This window comes from Apteryx rowi, unplaced genomic scaffold (assembly GCF_003343035.1).
Source record: "Apteryx rowi isolate R43461 unplaced genomic scaffold, aptRow1 scaffold_462, whole genome shotgun sequence".
NCBI classification, from domain to species: Eukaryota; Metazoa; Chordata; class Aves; order Apterygiformes; family Apterygidae; genus Apteryx; species Apteryx rowi.
In genome coordinates, this window is record NW_020450719.1 from 254,166 (window position 1) to 270,817 (window position 16,652).

Genomic DNA, 16,652 nt, shown 5'->3' on the forward strand with positions numbered 1-16,652 from the left:
CCGAGTGAAACATTCAGCTATTCATCATAATGCTCAAACTGAGGTCAGGGCCCCAAGCTACTCTCAGAAGAATTATCTTTGCAGCTGAAATATTTACGCAAGGGACCCAGGCACTCTGGAGACAGATGCTTCATAAATACAAATGATCACCGTTCTCTAAACCACTGATAACCTGAGGATGAAATAATTTATTTCTAAACATGATCATTTTTCCAATTTCTTAAAAATTTGAAAGTTACTTGTAAAAAACAAAACAACCCCCCCCCCCAAGATTATAACATTTAAACTGAGCTTTCTGCTTTCCAGTCATCATGTTCATGTTATTACCACCTCTTCAGCAAACATCTATCAGTGAAGTCACAAGGCTGATTTCTATAAACAGCAGCAACCAGCACTTGCACATAAGAAAGGAACTGCAGATATTGTATGCATTTACAAACTATTTCAGGTAGATTTATTTTGATATATAAGTTTCACAGTTTTCTAACAGATTAGCCAGCATCTCCTCATAAGCACTGCATCAGCATCACTTATGGAACCGGACATGCGATCAACTACGTTTCATTTCTGTTTACCGTAGTGGTTTACTGTGTCCAAGGCGACTGAAGAACACTGTTTCCCATGGTGTGGCCCAGATTTCTGAGCTAAAAACTGTAATGACACTTTTGTGCGGTGGCAGTGCGCGCTTTCAGAGACTGTGGAGACATTCAGTACCAAGGAAACAGCACAAAAGCATGAGGATGCTCCTGGATTGCTGGTTCTTTGCTGGCACAAGCTCACAGCTGTGAAACACTGATAACATGTTAAGGTGAAGCTTATCTCTGTTTCTGTGCGCTGCGTCACTTAGACATACTATAAAAATGTAGTGTGCACTAGAAATGACACATAATCAAAACCTTTACCTCTTACAGTAAAGTCTGTCTCAGGGGAAAAAAAAAAAAAAAAAAAGGCATACTGATAGGACTGCAGAAGTATGAACTGGTTGGGTGGATAAGCAAAACCATATCAGAAAATGAAATGGTTTGCACACTGTGAGGTAATTCAGTACTGGAGTCTTCATCCAGAAATGGAGGACCCACTTCATATAAATCCACCCTCTGTATGACCCGAAAGTCATTACCTAAAGGAAACTTTCAACAAAAATGAGGCAGCAATCAATAACTGATGATCAGAATAACACAGCCATTCAATGCATTTTTTCTGCCTTGACAAAGCAGTAAATCTCATGTAATGTCACATTTAATACAGTTTCTGGTGCTATCTAAAAGTAATTTTCACACTGTAATCACACCATATTCCAGACTCCCCTAGACAATTGGAGAGCAGAATTCAAGCCAGGGAAAGCAAAACGGGAATCCCAGAAACAAGAGTTCTCTTTAGGTACGAAACCTGAAATTATCTGCACACTGATGTTTCTCAGAAAGGCAGCGGCAAGGAAGTTCTGTCAGTTTAGACATCCCAAAACAGATCAGGGGGCTGTTCTGAGAAACAGGTGACACAAGGGACTTGCATCCCACAGCCTCAGAAGAAGCAGGCCATTAGGGAATTACAACCAATATTCACCAGTTCTGTCAAGAACAGCATTAGCTAAAAATGAACTGTGATCAGAGATACTGCTTTAGACTTCTGGGTATTTCCTGCCTACTGCAACACTAGATGCAATCTTTCCAGGAAGGAGATTTAATGCTCCAGAGAAAAACATTTCCTAAATTATTGAATCTGGCTATCAAGTAACCTCCCCTCTACAAGCATATTCTACCTTTGTGCTCCAAACCCTGTTGTAGAGGCGCCCAATTCAAAATCTCCAAGCTTACAAACTAGAAAGTGTTCCTAGAGAGCAGCTGAGCTACTTTCCAATTTCTTTCCATCAGTGAAAAGAATCTAGATAGTTCTCAGACATTAGGGGGATATTAAAAAAAATAAATAAAAGGAAAGTTCGCATAGAGCTTACTGTGAGGAAGAGGCAATCCAGCAAGACATCAGAAGTCTTTTTTAGCTGGTTGGAAAGTGCACCTGAAACATGTCAAAGCTTAAGATTTTGCTTCCTCAGTCTCCCAACATGCTTCACAAAAGCTTCATCAACCCAGGAAAAAGAAAATTAAAAAACTGCAAGTCACAGGAAGAAGCCTTATAGTAGCCCTTGCAATATGAAGAAAGTACTATTGAATGGACAGTGCTTGCCACAAGTAAAATCTAACTAGATTTTATTCTTACCTTTGCTTTCCTCAGCAGACAGCTTTTCTTCAGAATCATCTAAAGAATTCTGTGAAAGTTTTTCAGGGGAAAGAGGTGATTTGGACATGTTGCTCTGCTCAGGTTCAAGTCTGGAACTAGAAGCACAAGAACCTATAATTTAAATGACTTCATAAAATTGGATTGCTCTAAAATGAGAACAACCACCGATTACTTAAAAATTTAAACAAACTTTAACCTGGCCTTGCAAAATTCTCATTAAAGATTTCCCAATCAAGATACAAAAGGTACTTAACAACTTTCACCGAATTTTATTACAAAAGCAAAGACAGCATGAACCACAAACAGTTCTGAAGAAAACACATTACAAGCTCAGAGTTGAGTAGAATTTTGAAAGCTATAGCATTAAGACACAGACCCTTTATTAAACTTCCTTTCAAAAACCTAGAGTAATATAATATGAAGTCTTATGGCTTTTTTTTTTTTTTTTTTCCTAAAACAGTTCAGTCATATTGAGAAGTTTTTAGTAGCAATAGACAACTCCAATACTTTTTTTTTTTCCAAGTAACATTTACAGTCTTACTTTATATTGCCAATTAACATTGAAAAGTAAGAAAATACAAAAAAATTAACTATTTTTGAACCAAGTATTTTTAGTTAACTAGCTAAAAAGAATAGTTTAACCAGGATGAAAGTGACCTTTACCTTGCCTGCCAAAAGACACAACAGACTACTTAGAAGAAAAGCTGTATGCAATGGACAGATACATACTACATGAAAATCCCTGCCACATAATTTTAATAAGAAGCCACTACAAAATATAGGAAGCATATTCAGTGATTATATAGTAAATATTTGCCAAGTTTGTTTCACCATACCACCAAAAGAGTTTAAAATTAATAGCAATATATTTTATTCAGCAGACTACTGTGGTTTACTTTTGTCTACAATGAATTCTGCAACAGCTGCATAGTAGATATTTAGATGCCTAATAATTATGCTATTAGAGAAGCTAAGGAACATACTAAGACTTTTGAAGGTTGATGAAAATTTGCAGCTCAAGAACACAAGTGACTGAAAACCAGTACCAGGCTGAATTGCCTGCTGTGCCACCTTCGTCACCTCCTCCCCTCCCAAATACAATCAACAGTTAATCTCATTACGATCTACAGTCTTCCCCTGCTGCTTAACAGAAGGTGTTGCATCTTGTGTTCCTTTCCTTCTTTTTTTTGTGTCTAAATTCTAACTCTTAATTAGAAAATGTTGAGGGGAAAACAGAATATAGGGCATTAGTCATCACTGAGTGACTACTGTATTTAAACAAGATGAAAGGTAACAGGGAATCCTTCTTAGTTATAAAAACTACCTGCAAGTGCTAGGGTTTGGGCAAATTTACAAAACAAACAAACAAACAAACAACCCCACCCACCTACTTATTCGCCCCCAGTCCCAAATTTGACTAATACTGAGGGGAAAAAAACAGACTTATCTGGACGCCCACTCAGTTCAAATAGTTCTGATACTAATAAAATGCCAGTTCCCCAGATATTAAAAATCAGCTTTATTTGAATAAAAGTTATGTTCTTTTTTAAGAATTGCATACATCATGCACCAGAAATTCTAATGAAAAAAGAAGTTTAAAATTTGAAATGAAATGTAACTTTGAATTACCCATAAGCATAAAAACTTAACATCGCAACAAGGTACCTTTACAAAAAAAACTGGTTGTATTTGTATTCTCAAGATTTCATTCTTGGAAACCCATCCAATGTAACTGGAAGAACTTTTTACCAAAAAAATGTGAGTTAAAACATAAAGGTAAGTTATATTACTTAAGAAAATTGTAACACTCAGGCAATAAGTTGAAGAACTTAGAATGCTTATCTGTATAAAAAGAAAACATAATGAAGTAAACTTTTACTGCAAATCTTTCAGTACTGTCTAACAAGTACGTATTTTATGTTGACTAAATTGCAGGAAAGAAGATCTGCACTAGGATTAATTTCCTTTTCAATATACGTATACCTTTACTGTTTGTTGTCCTGACTTTCCACAATATGCTAATGTAAAGTTTGCAAGGCATTTTACTCATTTTTAATTGAAATGAACTACTTAAGGAAACCCTTGCTCATTTAAGTGATAGAATATATACTTATTATCACATAAAGTGTCTACTGAAATCCTTGGGGAAATTACAAATTAACCAGCTGAAGACATATGAAAAAAAGACAATATTTCTTCAAGTCATCAGAAAGATGGATTCACACCTCATGATTTATTTAAATTGTATTTTCATGTAAATGGCAATTTAGGCATTACATCACATCTGCAATGCATACAGGCTCCACCTGGCTAACATCCATTTTCTAGTTTTTACATCTGTACAAAAGAGGCATACAAGTATCTTCCAATATTACATGAAAGAACCACATCTTTGGGGTTATTTTTTCATGCTTTATTGCTGCTTAATTAGGTGATATTTTAACTTCTGACATGGCTCTTTTTCATTGCTCTTTGTTTAGCGTACACCAGATTGACTTTTCTCCCCTCTGTTTAGCCCCCTGAGAAAACATGATACTGGGATTTCATATGGAAACAGTAGCATAAGAGTACAGCAAACAGAATAGCTGATATTTGTTAGCCCATTATGTAACTGCACGAACCATGCTCTCTTACTTTGAAGTTCTTTAGCATGAAGAACACCGATAAGGTTACGTATTCTTGCACACTAAGAATATCACACAGATTGTTTCTATATTATTATTTTCTGAAAAGTTATAGGAGTTACAAAGACTACCAAGGGCTTATCTTACTTTTCTCTCATAATTACTTTACTTCTTACCAAATTGCAGAGCTGGTTTAGTGCATTTTGTTCATTTGTTTTTGGCTTGTCCTATTATTCATGTCCCAGAAGGATAAATTTGAGTGAACCCAATTATGTTAATCATGTTGAATCACTCCAAATAAAATGTACTTCCCTTCTGGATTTTTGAATACATCTCTCTAGTTTTAATGTAAATAGCTGATCTAGTCAAACACCAAACTGATAAAGCAGCATCAATTCCTGGAAAAATACTCAAGAATTTATCTGTTGATGTATATGTTATAAAATTCCTTATTTTTATATGAGAACGCCCGTAAGGGAACTTACGGCTAGAATTCAAATACTGCAGACTGAGAAGACAAGGGAGGTCTTCTGAGGTATTAAAGAAATAACAAACTTGCAAACTTGTGCATTCTCACTGTCACTCTCACACCTGAGAGTGTGCAGTAAAAAGAAACTCGTGAAATGCTCTGGTTTTGATACTTGGCTAGAAAAAACAGACAAAAAAGCCATGATGGTAAGAAGCAGAAACGGCTGTCTTCCAATTAAAAAATTTTGATTTTTATCAGGTTTCTACATGGCATGAAACCTCACCATCTCAAGTAGCATTTATTTGCAATCTAATCACTTGCTTTAGCAGAAAGATGGTGGCTTTAAAGAGACAGATGAGAGAAAATTGAACATCCCTTGTACCTAAGCAGGTGGTATCTTGGTATGCTGAACAGCATCTTTGAGACATACTATAAATGTGTAGGATTCCACACTAGATTATTTTACACAGATTATTATTAATGGCACATATGAAAATATTTTGATGTCTTTCTGATGGAGTTCTGATGTAGAACTCCAACAGGTTTATTAACATACATTTTACTGATTTGGTGGTTTAACCATTTACATATATGAAAAATACAACAATACATATTGTCATTCTGACATTTACAGACTTAACTTCTCACATGCTAGAAACATAAAAGAGCTTTGGAATGCAGCTGCTGATAGTGGGAGTAGCATGTCCAGCTATGGCTTTCCATCTAAAAGAATCTCATTAGATTCTAAACATGAATAATTGTTCTCTTGAATGTCCTACAAACTAAGGGTACAGTTAAACAGTGTTTGGGTTTTTTTTTTAAACAATGAAGGCACACTACTCACAGTCTCTTCTTGTCGATTACTCGTTTAACTCGGATGGCTCTTTGTTCAGAGTACAGCTTACACACTCCTGGTCAAAATACCATAAAACAAAATTTGAGGTCAGAACAGCATGATTTCTTTCTTGGAAAGAGCAACCAAGCATTCATCTTTAACCGTTCAATACTGCAGAAAAAACGCTAAGTACTTTTTAAATAATCTTCAACGAAGTCCAAGACAGCTGTCCGGTGCTCCTTCACCTGAGTAGACTGGACACCCTTGTGTGCTGAAATGCAAAAGAAAGACACAAACTTTTAACTTTACATTGAACTACACAAAAGTCTGTGTTTTCAGTTTATATGCAAGCTGTATTCAAAAGCCTATTTAACACTTTATATATTTTAACATAGCTATACTTTATATATAGATCTGTAAAACAGCAAATTATTACAACACAGCAAAACCCCAAACCACTTACTGTCATGTGCTCTTTATTTTATCGATTCTTGAAGTCCTATTGTTATATGTGCCACTAAGTCATATGATGTCTATTAAATTTCTAAACAAGAATACATGTCATCAAGGTAAGCATAGCAAAACAGATCTAGAGACTTGGCTTGCCTAAGATGTTGAAGTTTTAACATTTTAAGTTCTCCAGTATTTAGACTATGCACAAAGCTTTGGTTCTTATTGTGTCAAGCATCCTTTTAATTCATAAACATTAAAGTTTCTTATTTTGATGCTACAAAGTTCCTATGCATGAATTTCTTTCAATGATTCTGAATCATACTGCAAACATGTTTAGATGGCATTTCAAATTTGATGAAATCTTTGGCATACTTAGCCCACACGGCCGCGCTGACAGAAAGCTTACTTTCTAGGAAATGTATCCTGTGTTTCCAGACAACACCAGAGTAAAATGAACTTTTACAAAAAGGAGAGATACACTTTATGTTCTAGTTTCATTTCCCAATAAGTGCCTTCATTTTGATGACAATGAATTACCAGTTCAAGTATTTTTCTTCTCCCGTAATTCAAAACTCATCTTCAGATACTGATAAAACACACACAGAAGGCAACTCAGTTTGAAAATGGCAAAACAGAAGTCAGCTCTTGAACTCTCTTAAGACAGTTCAGTAAAGGTTTCATCTCATCCTCAAGTTGTCAAAAATGCCCTGTTACTTTGCTGGAACTATGTTTAACAGTGAACACATCAGGAAAAGCAAAGTCAGTAGCACTCTTCATAATGAAACTTATGCCTCTTGATAGATTGGTAAATTTTCCGTAAAATAAATAAATAAATAAATAAATAAGGACAGGGGAGGGGTAAACATACAATATTTACTGCAGGAATATGCTAAACCACCACTGAGTTCTGTTTTTCGCTAGAGCTCAAATTTCTAAGAGCTATACTCATCAACTCAAGAAAATGTTAAAGATTAAAATCTTTAATGAGTTATGATAAAGAATTTGTTCCATTGCATTCAGTGATTTGATTATCTCAAACATGGAAAAGAATCTATACTTTTAATCTCTTACAGGTGGACAAGCTAGAAGGAGATAACTATTGATTTTTGTGAGCTTTGGTTCAGGTCTCTGTGCCACAGTGCTGAATTACTATTTAAATACTGAATATTTAAGACTCATATCATTTTCACACTTGCTAAATAGTGTATTTGAACAAATAAATAAAATTCTATGTGCTGGCTTCTCCTTTCACTAACACTAAAATAAATCAAGAATAGCATTAACCAGTCAATGGAATTACATGGGTGAGAATAAAACAGAAATGAGACTTTACTGTTCTCTTTTTCCAAACGCATTTCAGATTCTAAAACACCATCCAATATTCAGCATTATATTAGCTTTCATCAATAATGAAGAAAAACTATGTAGAAGTTCCTCCTCCAGTTTACCTTCTGTTCTCAGCTGATGAATGGCATCTGCACACGTTCTCATAAATATCTGAGCATCTTGATCAATCTGATCACGCTCTGTATCCGTCATCCTCACGTATTCAGACATAATATGGCTGAAAAACAAGACAAACTGTCATTTAAGAAATCCTCAATATACAATACAGAAGTACACATTTTAGACCTTCCTCCCACTAACCATCTCCACAGATGCTTTTTGAAACACTGATTTTCACAGAAAAAGAAGATATAAATTATTCTTAGAGTAAAAGTACAATACCCATCACTCTGATAAAAATGCCACTTTTATAATCTGTGAGTTTTTTAAAACATTTTTAGACTAGTAAAAGATTTGGGAAGAACAATTTAACCCATTATCTCCTATATAATCCAACAGTGAATAGATAAGGAGAAAATACAACTAGAAACTCAGTACTTATACCAGTTAGGCATATTTCACTTCTAAAAACAAGAAAACAAGTAAGATAGAAGAACAGCTCAGACACTGAAAGGAAGAACAAAATACTGGAATGAATTTCATGTAAATGCATGTTTTTATTACTCAAAATGCTGAACCTCATTTTTAAAGTAGGGGTACTATACCATCTGTGAATTCAAACAGTAGTAAAGAGGAATATTGGAAAATAATGTATTTTTAATATGAAGTAGACTAACATTTATTAAAACCTCTTCTGGCTGTTTACTTCTAATTTGAGATGATACATTACATATTTAATAGTTTCTAATAAGATTGATATATCTTTTGGTTAACAATTTAATAAAAACAGATGTCAGCTACAAGAGGCCAAATAATAAGAGTGAGTTTTAGGCAAAGCTTTCCATTCAATGTTATCCGAGTCCAATAAATTAACAGGTACACTTCAGAACACTTAAGAATTTTTTTGTTTTCTTTCTTTTAGTAAAATATTAATATGTAGTAGACATGCATTAAAAAACATACTACATGAAAGTATTTAATAGTGGTTCCACTGCTGTAGATGGCAGGATAATAAAACTTTGCTACAGTGCCTTATCCAATATTCATCATGGGCTTCCTGATCATATAGTCATTATAGCACATTATATTTTCCTTTAAAATCAGGAAAGATGACCTTAACCTATATCCTCATTTTCATGTAGATTTTTGTTTATATGAGAAAATTTTTCCACTTGTTCAAAGTATGTATAGTATAATATACATATAGACAAGTAAAAAGAGCAGATCTTCAATTTGCAAAGCCAGTAGAGCCTGATGTCCTAGAGCCACCTCTTACATACTTCACCGCAACAATGCCAAATCCTCTCTATAACCACTACAGTCCCTGCCACAGGAATGCTTACAACCATTCATAGTTTCCACTATCATCTCACATCACATACAATACAGTCAAATCCTTCCTACATCTTCAATGCATAGCCAGTGTGATGCTCCCAGATTTCCTCCACATAGTTGTATGCTTACTCCAATGTTCTTGCATGTTATGGCAAAATATAATGACCCCCCTGATGTACCCGGTGGTATATAAAAAAAGCAGCACATACTGCATCTGGTTTGAAAGCTGGCAACTGCTGGCTGACTGGCTAGCTAGTACACAAGTACAAATTAGCTAGCAAACAGAAAAGCAAACTAATTAAAAGTAATATTCTATATTTTATTCATGTTTGTTTTCTACACATTCATCTATTTGCATGTAACTGTCAGGGCTTTTTCACCCTCTGATTAAAACTACCCTAGATTTATTTATTTTTTTTGTAACTTGTAACTTACAGAAAAGCAGCCGTATATGATGTTTTCATTTATATTTTACTAGTTAAATTGCTCTCCTTTAGTCAGGACATACAGGTTTCACTAATCTGTGGCAAAATTTCTATTGGAAGTCTCATCAGTGGTCTTCTAAGCTACATCTCTAATTTGCACTCTTTTAGCAAATAGCTTCAGAATTATGAAAGATTTGAAATTGTCTAATTTTAGAGATACCCGGTGGAAAGCCTTTCCACAGCCCGATGAAGATGACATATTGATAGTTACATATGGAATATAAGACAATCCATGCTGTTAAATATATTAGGACAGGCCTCCTGCCCTACTCATACAGAGTTCTTTTATTTACTATTCTGAGGCATAAAGCAAGTTCTCAGCATCTGTAAAGCCAGCAAAATCCTTTCGTATACCCATCTCTATGCAGGCCCAGACAGAAGGGGACCAGCAAGATCATCTGGTATGGGATAACACATAGCATTTTTCAGCCAGCCCCAACTAGAGAGTTACTTGAGCATGCTGGGCACTCAAATTCAGACAGAAAAGTAGGATGGAATAATAGCTTCATGATGGCTCCTCGATGAAGCAAAAAATCTCCACTATTCTGTTTCAGGGCACAATAATCAGTTTTGGCTGCTCTGCTACTGAACAGAGTATAAAGTTCTTATATTTATACGTCTAGGTTCTTGTACCCTGCCCAACTTTGTGGTATTTGAACAGTTCTATGTTTTCCATGCATTTTTTAACATGACAGGGTAAAATAAAGATTACAAAATCCAGACCATAATTTTCTTTTAAATTAGACTTTAAAATACATGAGAAAACTGCCTCAGGCATGCTCTATTTTTAATAATAGGGTAAGTATTAGTAACCTAGTTATACACTGAGGATAACTATAACAGCCCTGGCACTGGAAAACAAGTTGTTCAGCTACTTTTTCTAGTTGCCAATATAAAAATATAGTAGACCAAATTTTTAAGTAGGAGGATTCCAGCTTCAAAGGTAGCAAAATGCAGCTTAACCCAGAAGAAAAAAAAATAGCTTTTTCTTTATAATTGCTTATAGCTTACATAGTATCTGGTGCCAGCACTTCTGAACAACATTTGGTCAAGCCACTCAGTCAAGGATCCCTGAAACCCCAGGCTCCTTGGGAAGGCAAGAAGGGAATCATACAGATACAATCACTTCACATCATGTCAAAGCACATATGGCATCCAATGGTACTGACAGGGTAACAAAGTCCCAATTACACTCCCCAGTAAAACTGCACAAGTAGATTATACTGAAAACCCATCTAATCACCATTTTCTAACCTTACTGTGAAAAGAAATACTTGTTTAGAAAGAACAGGCCAAGTGGGGGTGGGGGGAAGCTGTGCCCTGTACATCAAAGATACAAATACTTGCTCAGAAGTAATAACAGTACAATCAGAGCATAAAACACTCCCTTGCTAGAGCATGTAGATAAAGAAGATAGGAAAAAACAACTAAAAATGAAATTCTTCTATATTTTTTTTTTCTCTAATAAACAGGAGGAAGCTTTGGGCTGGAAGGCAACTTGGGTTATTTTGTGATTCTTAGGAAGGATAGTGAAGAGTAATATAAGGATAATGTTCATCAAGTAGGCAAACTTCAATTGTCTAAGAAAATTAGTCAGTAAAATTGCATAGAAAAGGAAAACCTAAGAAGGAACAGAAAAAGAGTACAGGCGAACTAGCAGTTATCTTAAAGAAATGATATTAGGATAATTTGCAATTATGCCCTTGATGAGAGAGAAGGATTGGCTATGCAATAGGAGACCAATTTGGCTATTTCACGAGCTCTTTGTTAAGCTCAAGCACAATGAAGCAGCATATAGAAAGTGGACGGTCTGATTGCTAATGATAAGTCTAACAGAACACAACATGTAAGGACACAATCAGAAAAGTTCAAGTCCAGGATGAAATACAACTAGCAAGGGATGACAAAGATAACACAATATTAGCCTGCAAATATTAATAAGAGAAAGACCGAAGAATGTGTTAGCTTGTTATTCAGTAGAGAATTAAAGCTTTCCACAGGGTATGAAGAAAATCAAGATGCTTTTTTGCATTAACTTTCACCAGTAAGATCAACTGAAAGCTACACTTACTACTTCCTTCAGCTTACTGCTTCGAGATCATCTGGGCCCAATTTAGTACCTCTGTTGTTCAAAAAATATATAATTATTTATTGAGGTTTTCATCAGAAACAACAAACATCAGATGGTATGTTAATAACATGATGCTATTACGTGAGTGAGCACAGGAGCATGCGTGCATGAGAGAGAGCGAGAGAGTGAGTGAGCGAGAGCGCAAGCAAGAAGTTGAGATTAACTGGTTCTAAAATATTGATACATACTGTTTGTAACAGAAATATGCTCAATTTATCACCTGAAGATATTCCTTTACAAATATATACACAGACACACACACATATATATTTGTGTGTGTATTTATGTATGACCGTAGTTGTAAATACAACAGATATTTAAAAAAACTTCTTCCCTTTGGACATCTGGTATGTTTTAAATCATTTTATTTAACTACTACATTTAAAAATTATTTGTTTTGTGCATTTTAATTTACTTCCCACTTCCATCCAAATACTGTTTGACATAAATCCAAAGTAAAAAACTTGACTGCTCAAGCAACAAAACATACCACAACAACATATGACCTGGCTGAAGGAGGAGAGTGCACCCTCAGCAAGTTTGCTGATGATACCAAACTGGGAGGAGTGGCTGATACCCCAGAGGGCTGTGCTGCCATTCAGAGAGACCTGGACAGGCTGGAGAGGTGGGCGGAGAGGAACCTCTCAGTCTTCTCTTCTGCAGGCTGAACAGGCCCAGCTCTCTCAGTCTTTCCTCATGAGAGAGATGCTCCAGACCCCTAATCATCTTTGTAGCCCTTCGCTGCACTTGCTCCAGTAGTGCCACATCCCTCTTGTACTGGGGAGCCCAGAACTGGACGCAGTACTCCAGATGTGGCCTCAGCAGGGCTGAGCAGAGGGGGAGRATCACCTCCCTCGACCTGCTGGCAACACTCTTCCTGATGCACCCCAGGATCCCATTGGCCTTCTTGGCCACAAGGGCACATTGCTGCCTCATGCTTAACTTGGTGTCCACCAGCACTCCCAGGTCCTTCTCGGCAGAGCTGCTYTCCAGCAGGTCAACCCCCAACCTGTACTGCTGCATGGGGTTATTCCTCCCCAGGTGCAGGACCCTCCACTTGCCTTTGTTGATCTCACCAATATATACAAATATCTAGAGGGAGGGTGTCGAGAGGATGGGACCAGACTCTTTTCAGTGGTGCCCAGTGACAGGACGTGAGGCAATGGGCACAAACTGAAACACAGACACTTCCATCTGAACATGAGGAAAAACTTTTTCACTGTGAGGGTGACAGAGCACTGGAGCAGGTTGCCCAGAGAGGTTGTGGAGTCTCCTTCTCTGGAGATATTCAAAACCCACCTGGACGCTATCCTGTGCAACCTGCTCTAGGTGACCCTGCTTGAGTAGGGGGGTTGGACTTAGATGATCTCTAGAGGTCCCTTCCAACCTCAACCATTCTGTGATTCTGTGATATTTTAAAATTTCTTTTCAAAGACTGTGGGAAAGCTTATTGAACCACTTCAGCTACTAGTACAGGCAGTATAGCCATACTTGAATTAGTATTTTCAGTTTTGTAAGATATTGCTGAGACATTTCAGAATGCTGCTACTAAGAATTGCAGTTTCTAAAATGAGATATTTGAACTTAGTAAAAGCCAAAAAGAAAACAATTCATTTGAAAATAAATCTCTGGAGACCAAGCAAATACCATATACACCTCCATGAAGGGAATGCTAGACTTTCTTTTTAAGTCCTTACTGGTCACCTATGTATTTAACTATACTAGTATAACAAAGCCATGCTTCTTGTAAAAAAAAATGATTAAATCAGCACAATAAAGCAGTCTGGCATTGCACAGGAGCCAGTAAGAGACTATTTTTACAGTCCTTTAATGGCTACTTATTTTCCATTATTGGTTACATCAAGGGAACACTCTCCACAAAATATAGAGCAAGTGCTCAACTATTTTGTATGAGCTGGCAAACATAATTGATTTATTGCTTTTTCCCCCCCCCCCCAACATTCTTAGGCACGCAGATGCTAGGGCAAGAGGCATAATTATCTTCTTTAAGACAGAAAGATAATTCATTAAGATTTTTTTCCAATTTATATTATCAGCTATAAACAATGTATGAAAAGTTCAAACACTTAATACATACGACCAACAAGAGTATGTAACAAAAACAACAGAAATTACTCATCCTGCCTTTTCCATGGAAAAATACCATTTCTATTCAGAACCAACCTGCACAACACTGATTAACTACATAAATATCTCTGTAATTGCAAAAGACAATAAATTAGATGTCTAACAATCCCAGACAAAGTTTGTCTCTCAAATTAAAGGTTCCCCCTTCAAGTATGAGGTGTTCTATGGTCAAAAATCTGGAAGTCTCTCAAGTAATTCCAAATGTCTGATTAAAGCATTAAGAATAACTAGTGGTCTTTAAAACACCTCAACCTTGAAAGATCCTTTCCTCCAGACCACGGAGGAATCAAAGAGAACCATTTCAAATTTATAGGTCGTGATTAATGCACCACAACCAGTTCCTAGAACAGCATTAAAGAGGAACATAGAACTGCCTTGGTAGTTCAGTGGTCAAAACCACAGAGGAATCAATGTTCAAAAGCAGAGGCCCAAGTTCTTCACAGATGAATCATCAGACAATTCTACCGAAGACTGATTAAAGGATCTCACACAGCAAAGCAAGGAAAGCAATGCAGGAAAGAGATGATATATGGATTACAGTAAACGCACTGAGAGAGGAAGAACATATAGAACGTATAGCAATAATACACTGAAAATGGGAAGGTAAGTAGCAATCTGCATCTGAAAGGGATGATCGCAGTTTGCTTAATAAGCACAAATAAAAACACCACCACTGGAATCAAGAATCCCTGCCTCCTCCTTTCCAGGAAGGATGATCAACCTGCGCTGCTGGAAGCAGTTTATGACTAAATGGAGAAGGAAGAAACAACCATCTACCCTTAAATCTAATTTTCTATAGAACTGAAAAACAAAGAGTCCTTTCTTTTTTTCAGCTATGCCAACAACATAAATGAGAAATTATTCCACTAAAACCAACAGTCTCATCAGCATATAATGTATAAATCTGCTGCTCAGACTTTATAGTTAGGAAAGGGGTTTTTTTTTGTTTTTTTTTAAAGGTATTGTTCACGACTAACACTCATTAAAGATACATGTTACCCGAATTCTACATTGCTGGGGAAGTCCTTAAAGATCACAATTTAGCAGGGATAATTTTCTAATATTAAACTTCTTATATTATCCATATTTACTAATCAATTGCAAATATATTTTTTTAATTATCAAGTAAACTTAAAAAAATTAAGCAGTTCTGTTTTAAGGAAAAATTCTTGGTTATTCTTCTTTAAAATATATTATGTGCCTCAAATATCTACACCTCATATGTGCTTTCCAAACACCAATATGAAGCTTAATAAACCTACTCAAAAAAGCTGTTGAGAAAGTCCTTGAGATAAATCGGATATTAAGAAACACCCAAATATTTTTCAGCATTGTTGTTTCTAAGTATTTTCACAGCATCTCTAAACAGAAACTGATTAATTTTCAAATAACGCCTGAGGTGCCTTAAAGCATTACTAATTGATGGACTGTACTTCCTTCCAAAGATACTTGGAGAGTTACCGCAGTTAAAAAAACATCAAAAGGAAAGCTCAGTGATCTCTACTATCAGTGGGAACAGTGATGCAATGTCACATGATTTAGCTACACGTTTCTTATAAAAACCACCCAGTTTAATGAATCTATTCATTGATCATGAGTATGACACCCAAAAGACTGTGAGAAATTTTAAATTTGCTTTGAAATGTGTAAATATTAAGAGAAGTAATTAAGCCATAAAGAAAATATTTGAAAAGATCTCCTATAAAGTATGTTATTTTAAAAAAAGTTAGTTTTAAGACAAATCTCTAATGTTATATACAAATAATGTTGTATTTTACATTATGGGTTCTTCCCTTAGTAGATACAACTGATAATAACATGAATCACTCATACCCTTTGCTACTCATTCAGTGCCCTCATTATATATAATTTTTCTTTAAAATGTTCATTGTAGAGAAAGCCCAGATTCCCACTGTTATTGCCACAGCTTTAGAGAATAAAACAACCCACAATTTTTAAGCCAAATTACAAGAAATAACCATACATTTGGAGTTAAGCTTGAAGGAGGAGCTGCTGCATGTACCCCTCTGTAAATCAGAGTCTTCTAGCAGGCCAATTTCCAGAGTATGTCTTCCATCATAACTTGTGTTGTCAGTGAAAGATGATTCATCGTTTGTATTACTAAAGCTCTTAGAAGTTCTACCCAGAGATCAGAACCACAGTAGACAGAACACAACAGGAAGGAAGACAAAACAGCAAGATTCCTTAACACAGACAGCTGAAAAACTAAGCGTAAGAGACAGCAAATAAATCCTGATAAACAGGAGAGGATAAAGGAGCAATGGCATAATTTTGCTTAGCAAGCTCAGATGACTGCAGCACTCCATTTAAGATGCTTTCCCATGCACATATTTTATTAATAAAAGTCAAATCAAGAACGACAACAAAGGAGGCAAATGAGCAATTACTAATTCTTAAGCTTTTTGCACTCAATTTAGGCATTTCAGTTAAGTATTTACACTTGATAAAATGGGTCTGGGCCTCAGTTTCA

The 16,652-nt window shown here is 35.9% G+C and overlaps 1 protein-coding gene across 4 annotated transcripts in view; it reads right to left on the reverse strand.

Annotated features, from left to right (window-relative positions):
* STX18 (syntaxin 18) overlaps positions 1–16,652 on the reverse strand; it is a 73,456-nt gene that overhangs the window by 14,759 nt on the left and 42,045 nt on the right. For all 4 annotated transcript variants that reach the window (XM_026077787.1, XM_026077788.1, XM_026077790.1 and 1 more), the window contains 4 exons: positions 8,065–8,180; positions 6,357–6,434; positions 6,173–6,239; positions 2,215–2,330 (listed from right to left, as the gene is read on the reverse strand). In XM_026077787.1, the coding sequence (XP_025933572.1) occupies positions 2,215–2,330; positions 6,173–6,239; positions 6,357–6,434; positions 8,065–8,180 (377 nt within the window). The remainder of the gene's footprint in view (positions 1–2,214; positions 2,331–6,172; positions 6,240–6,356; positions 6,435–8,064; positions 8,181–16,652) is intronic.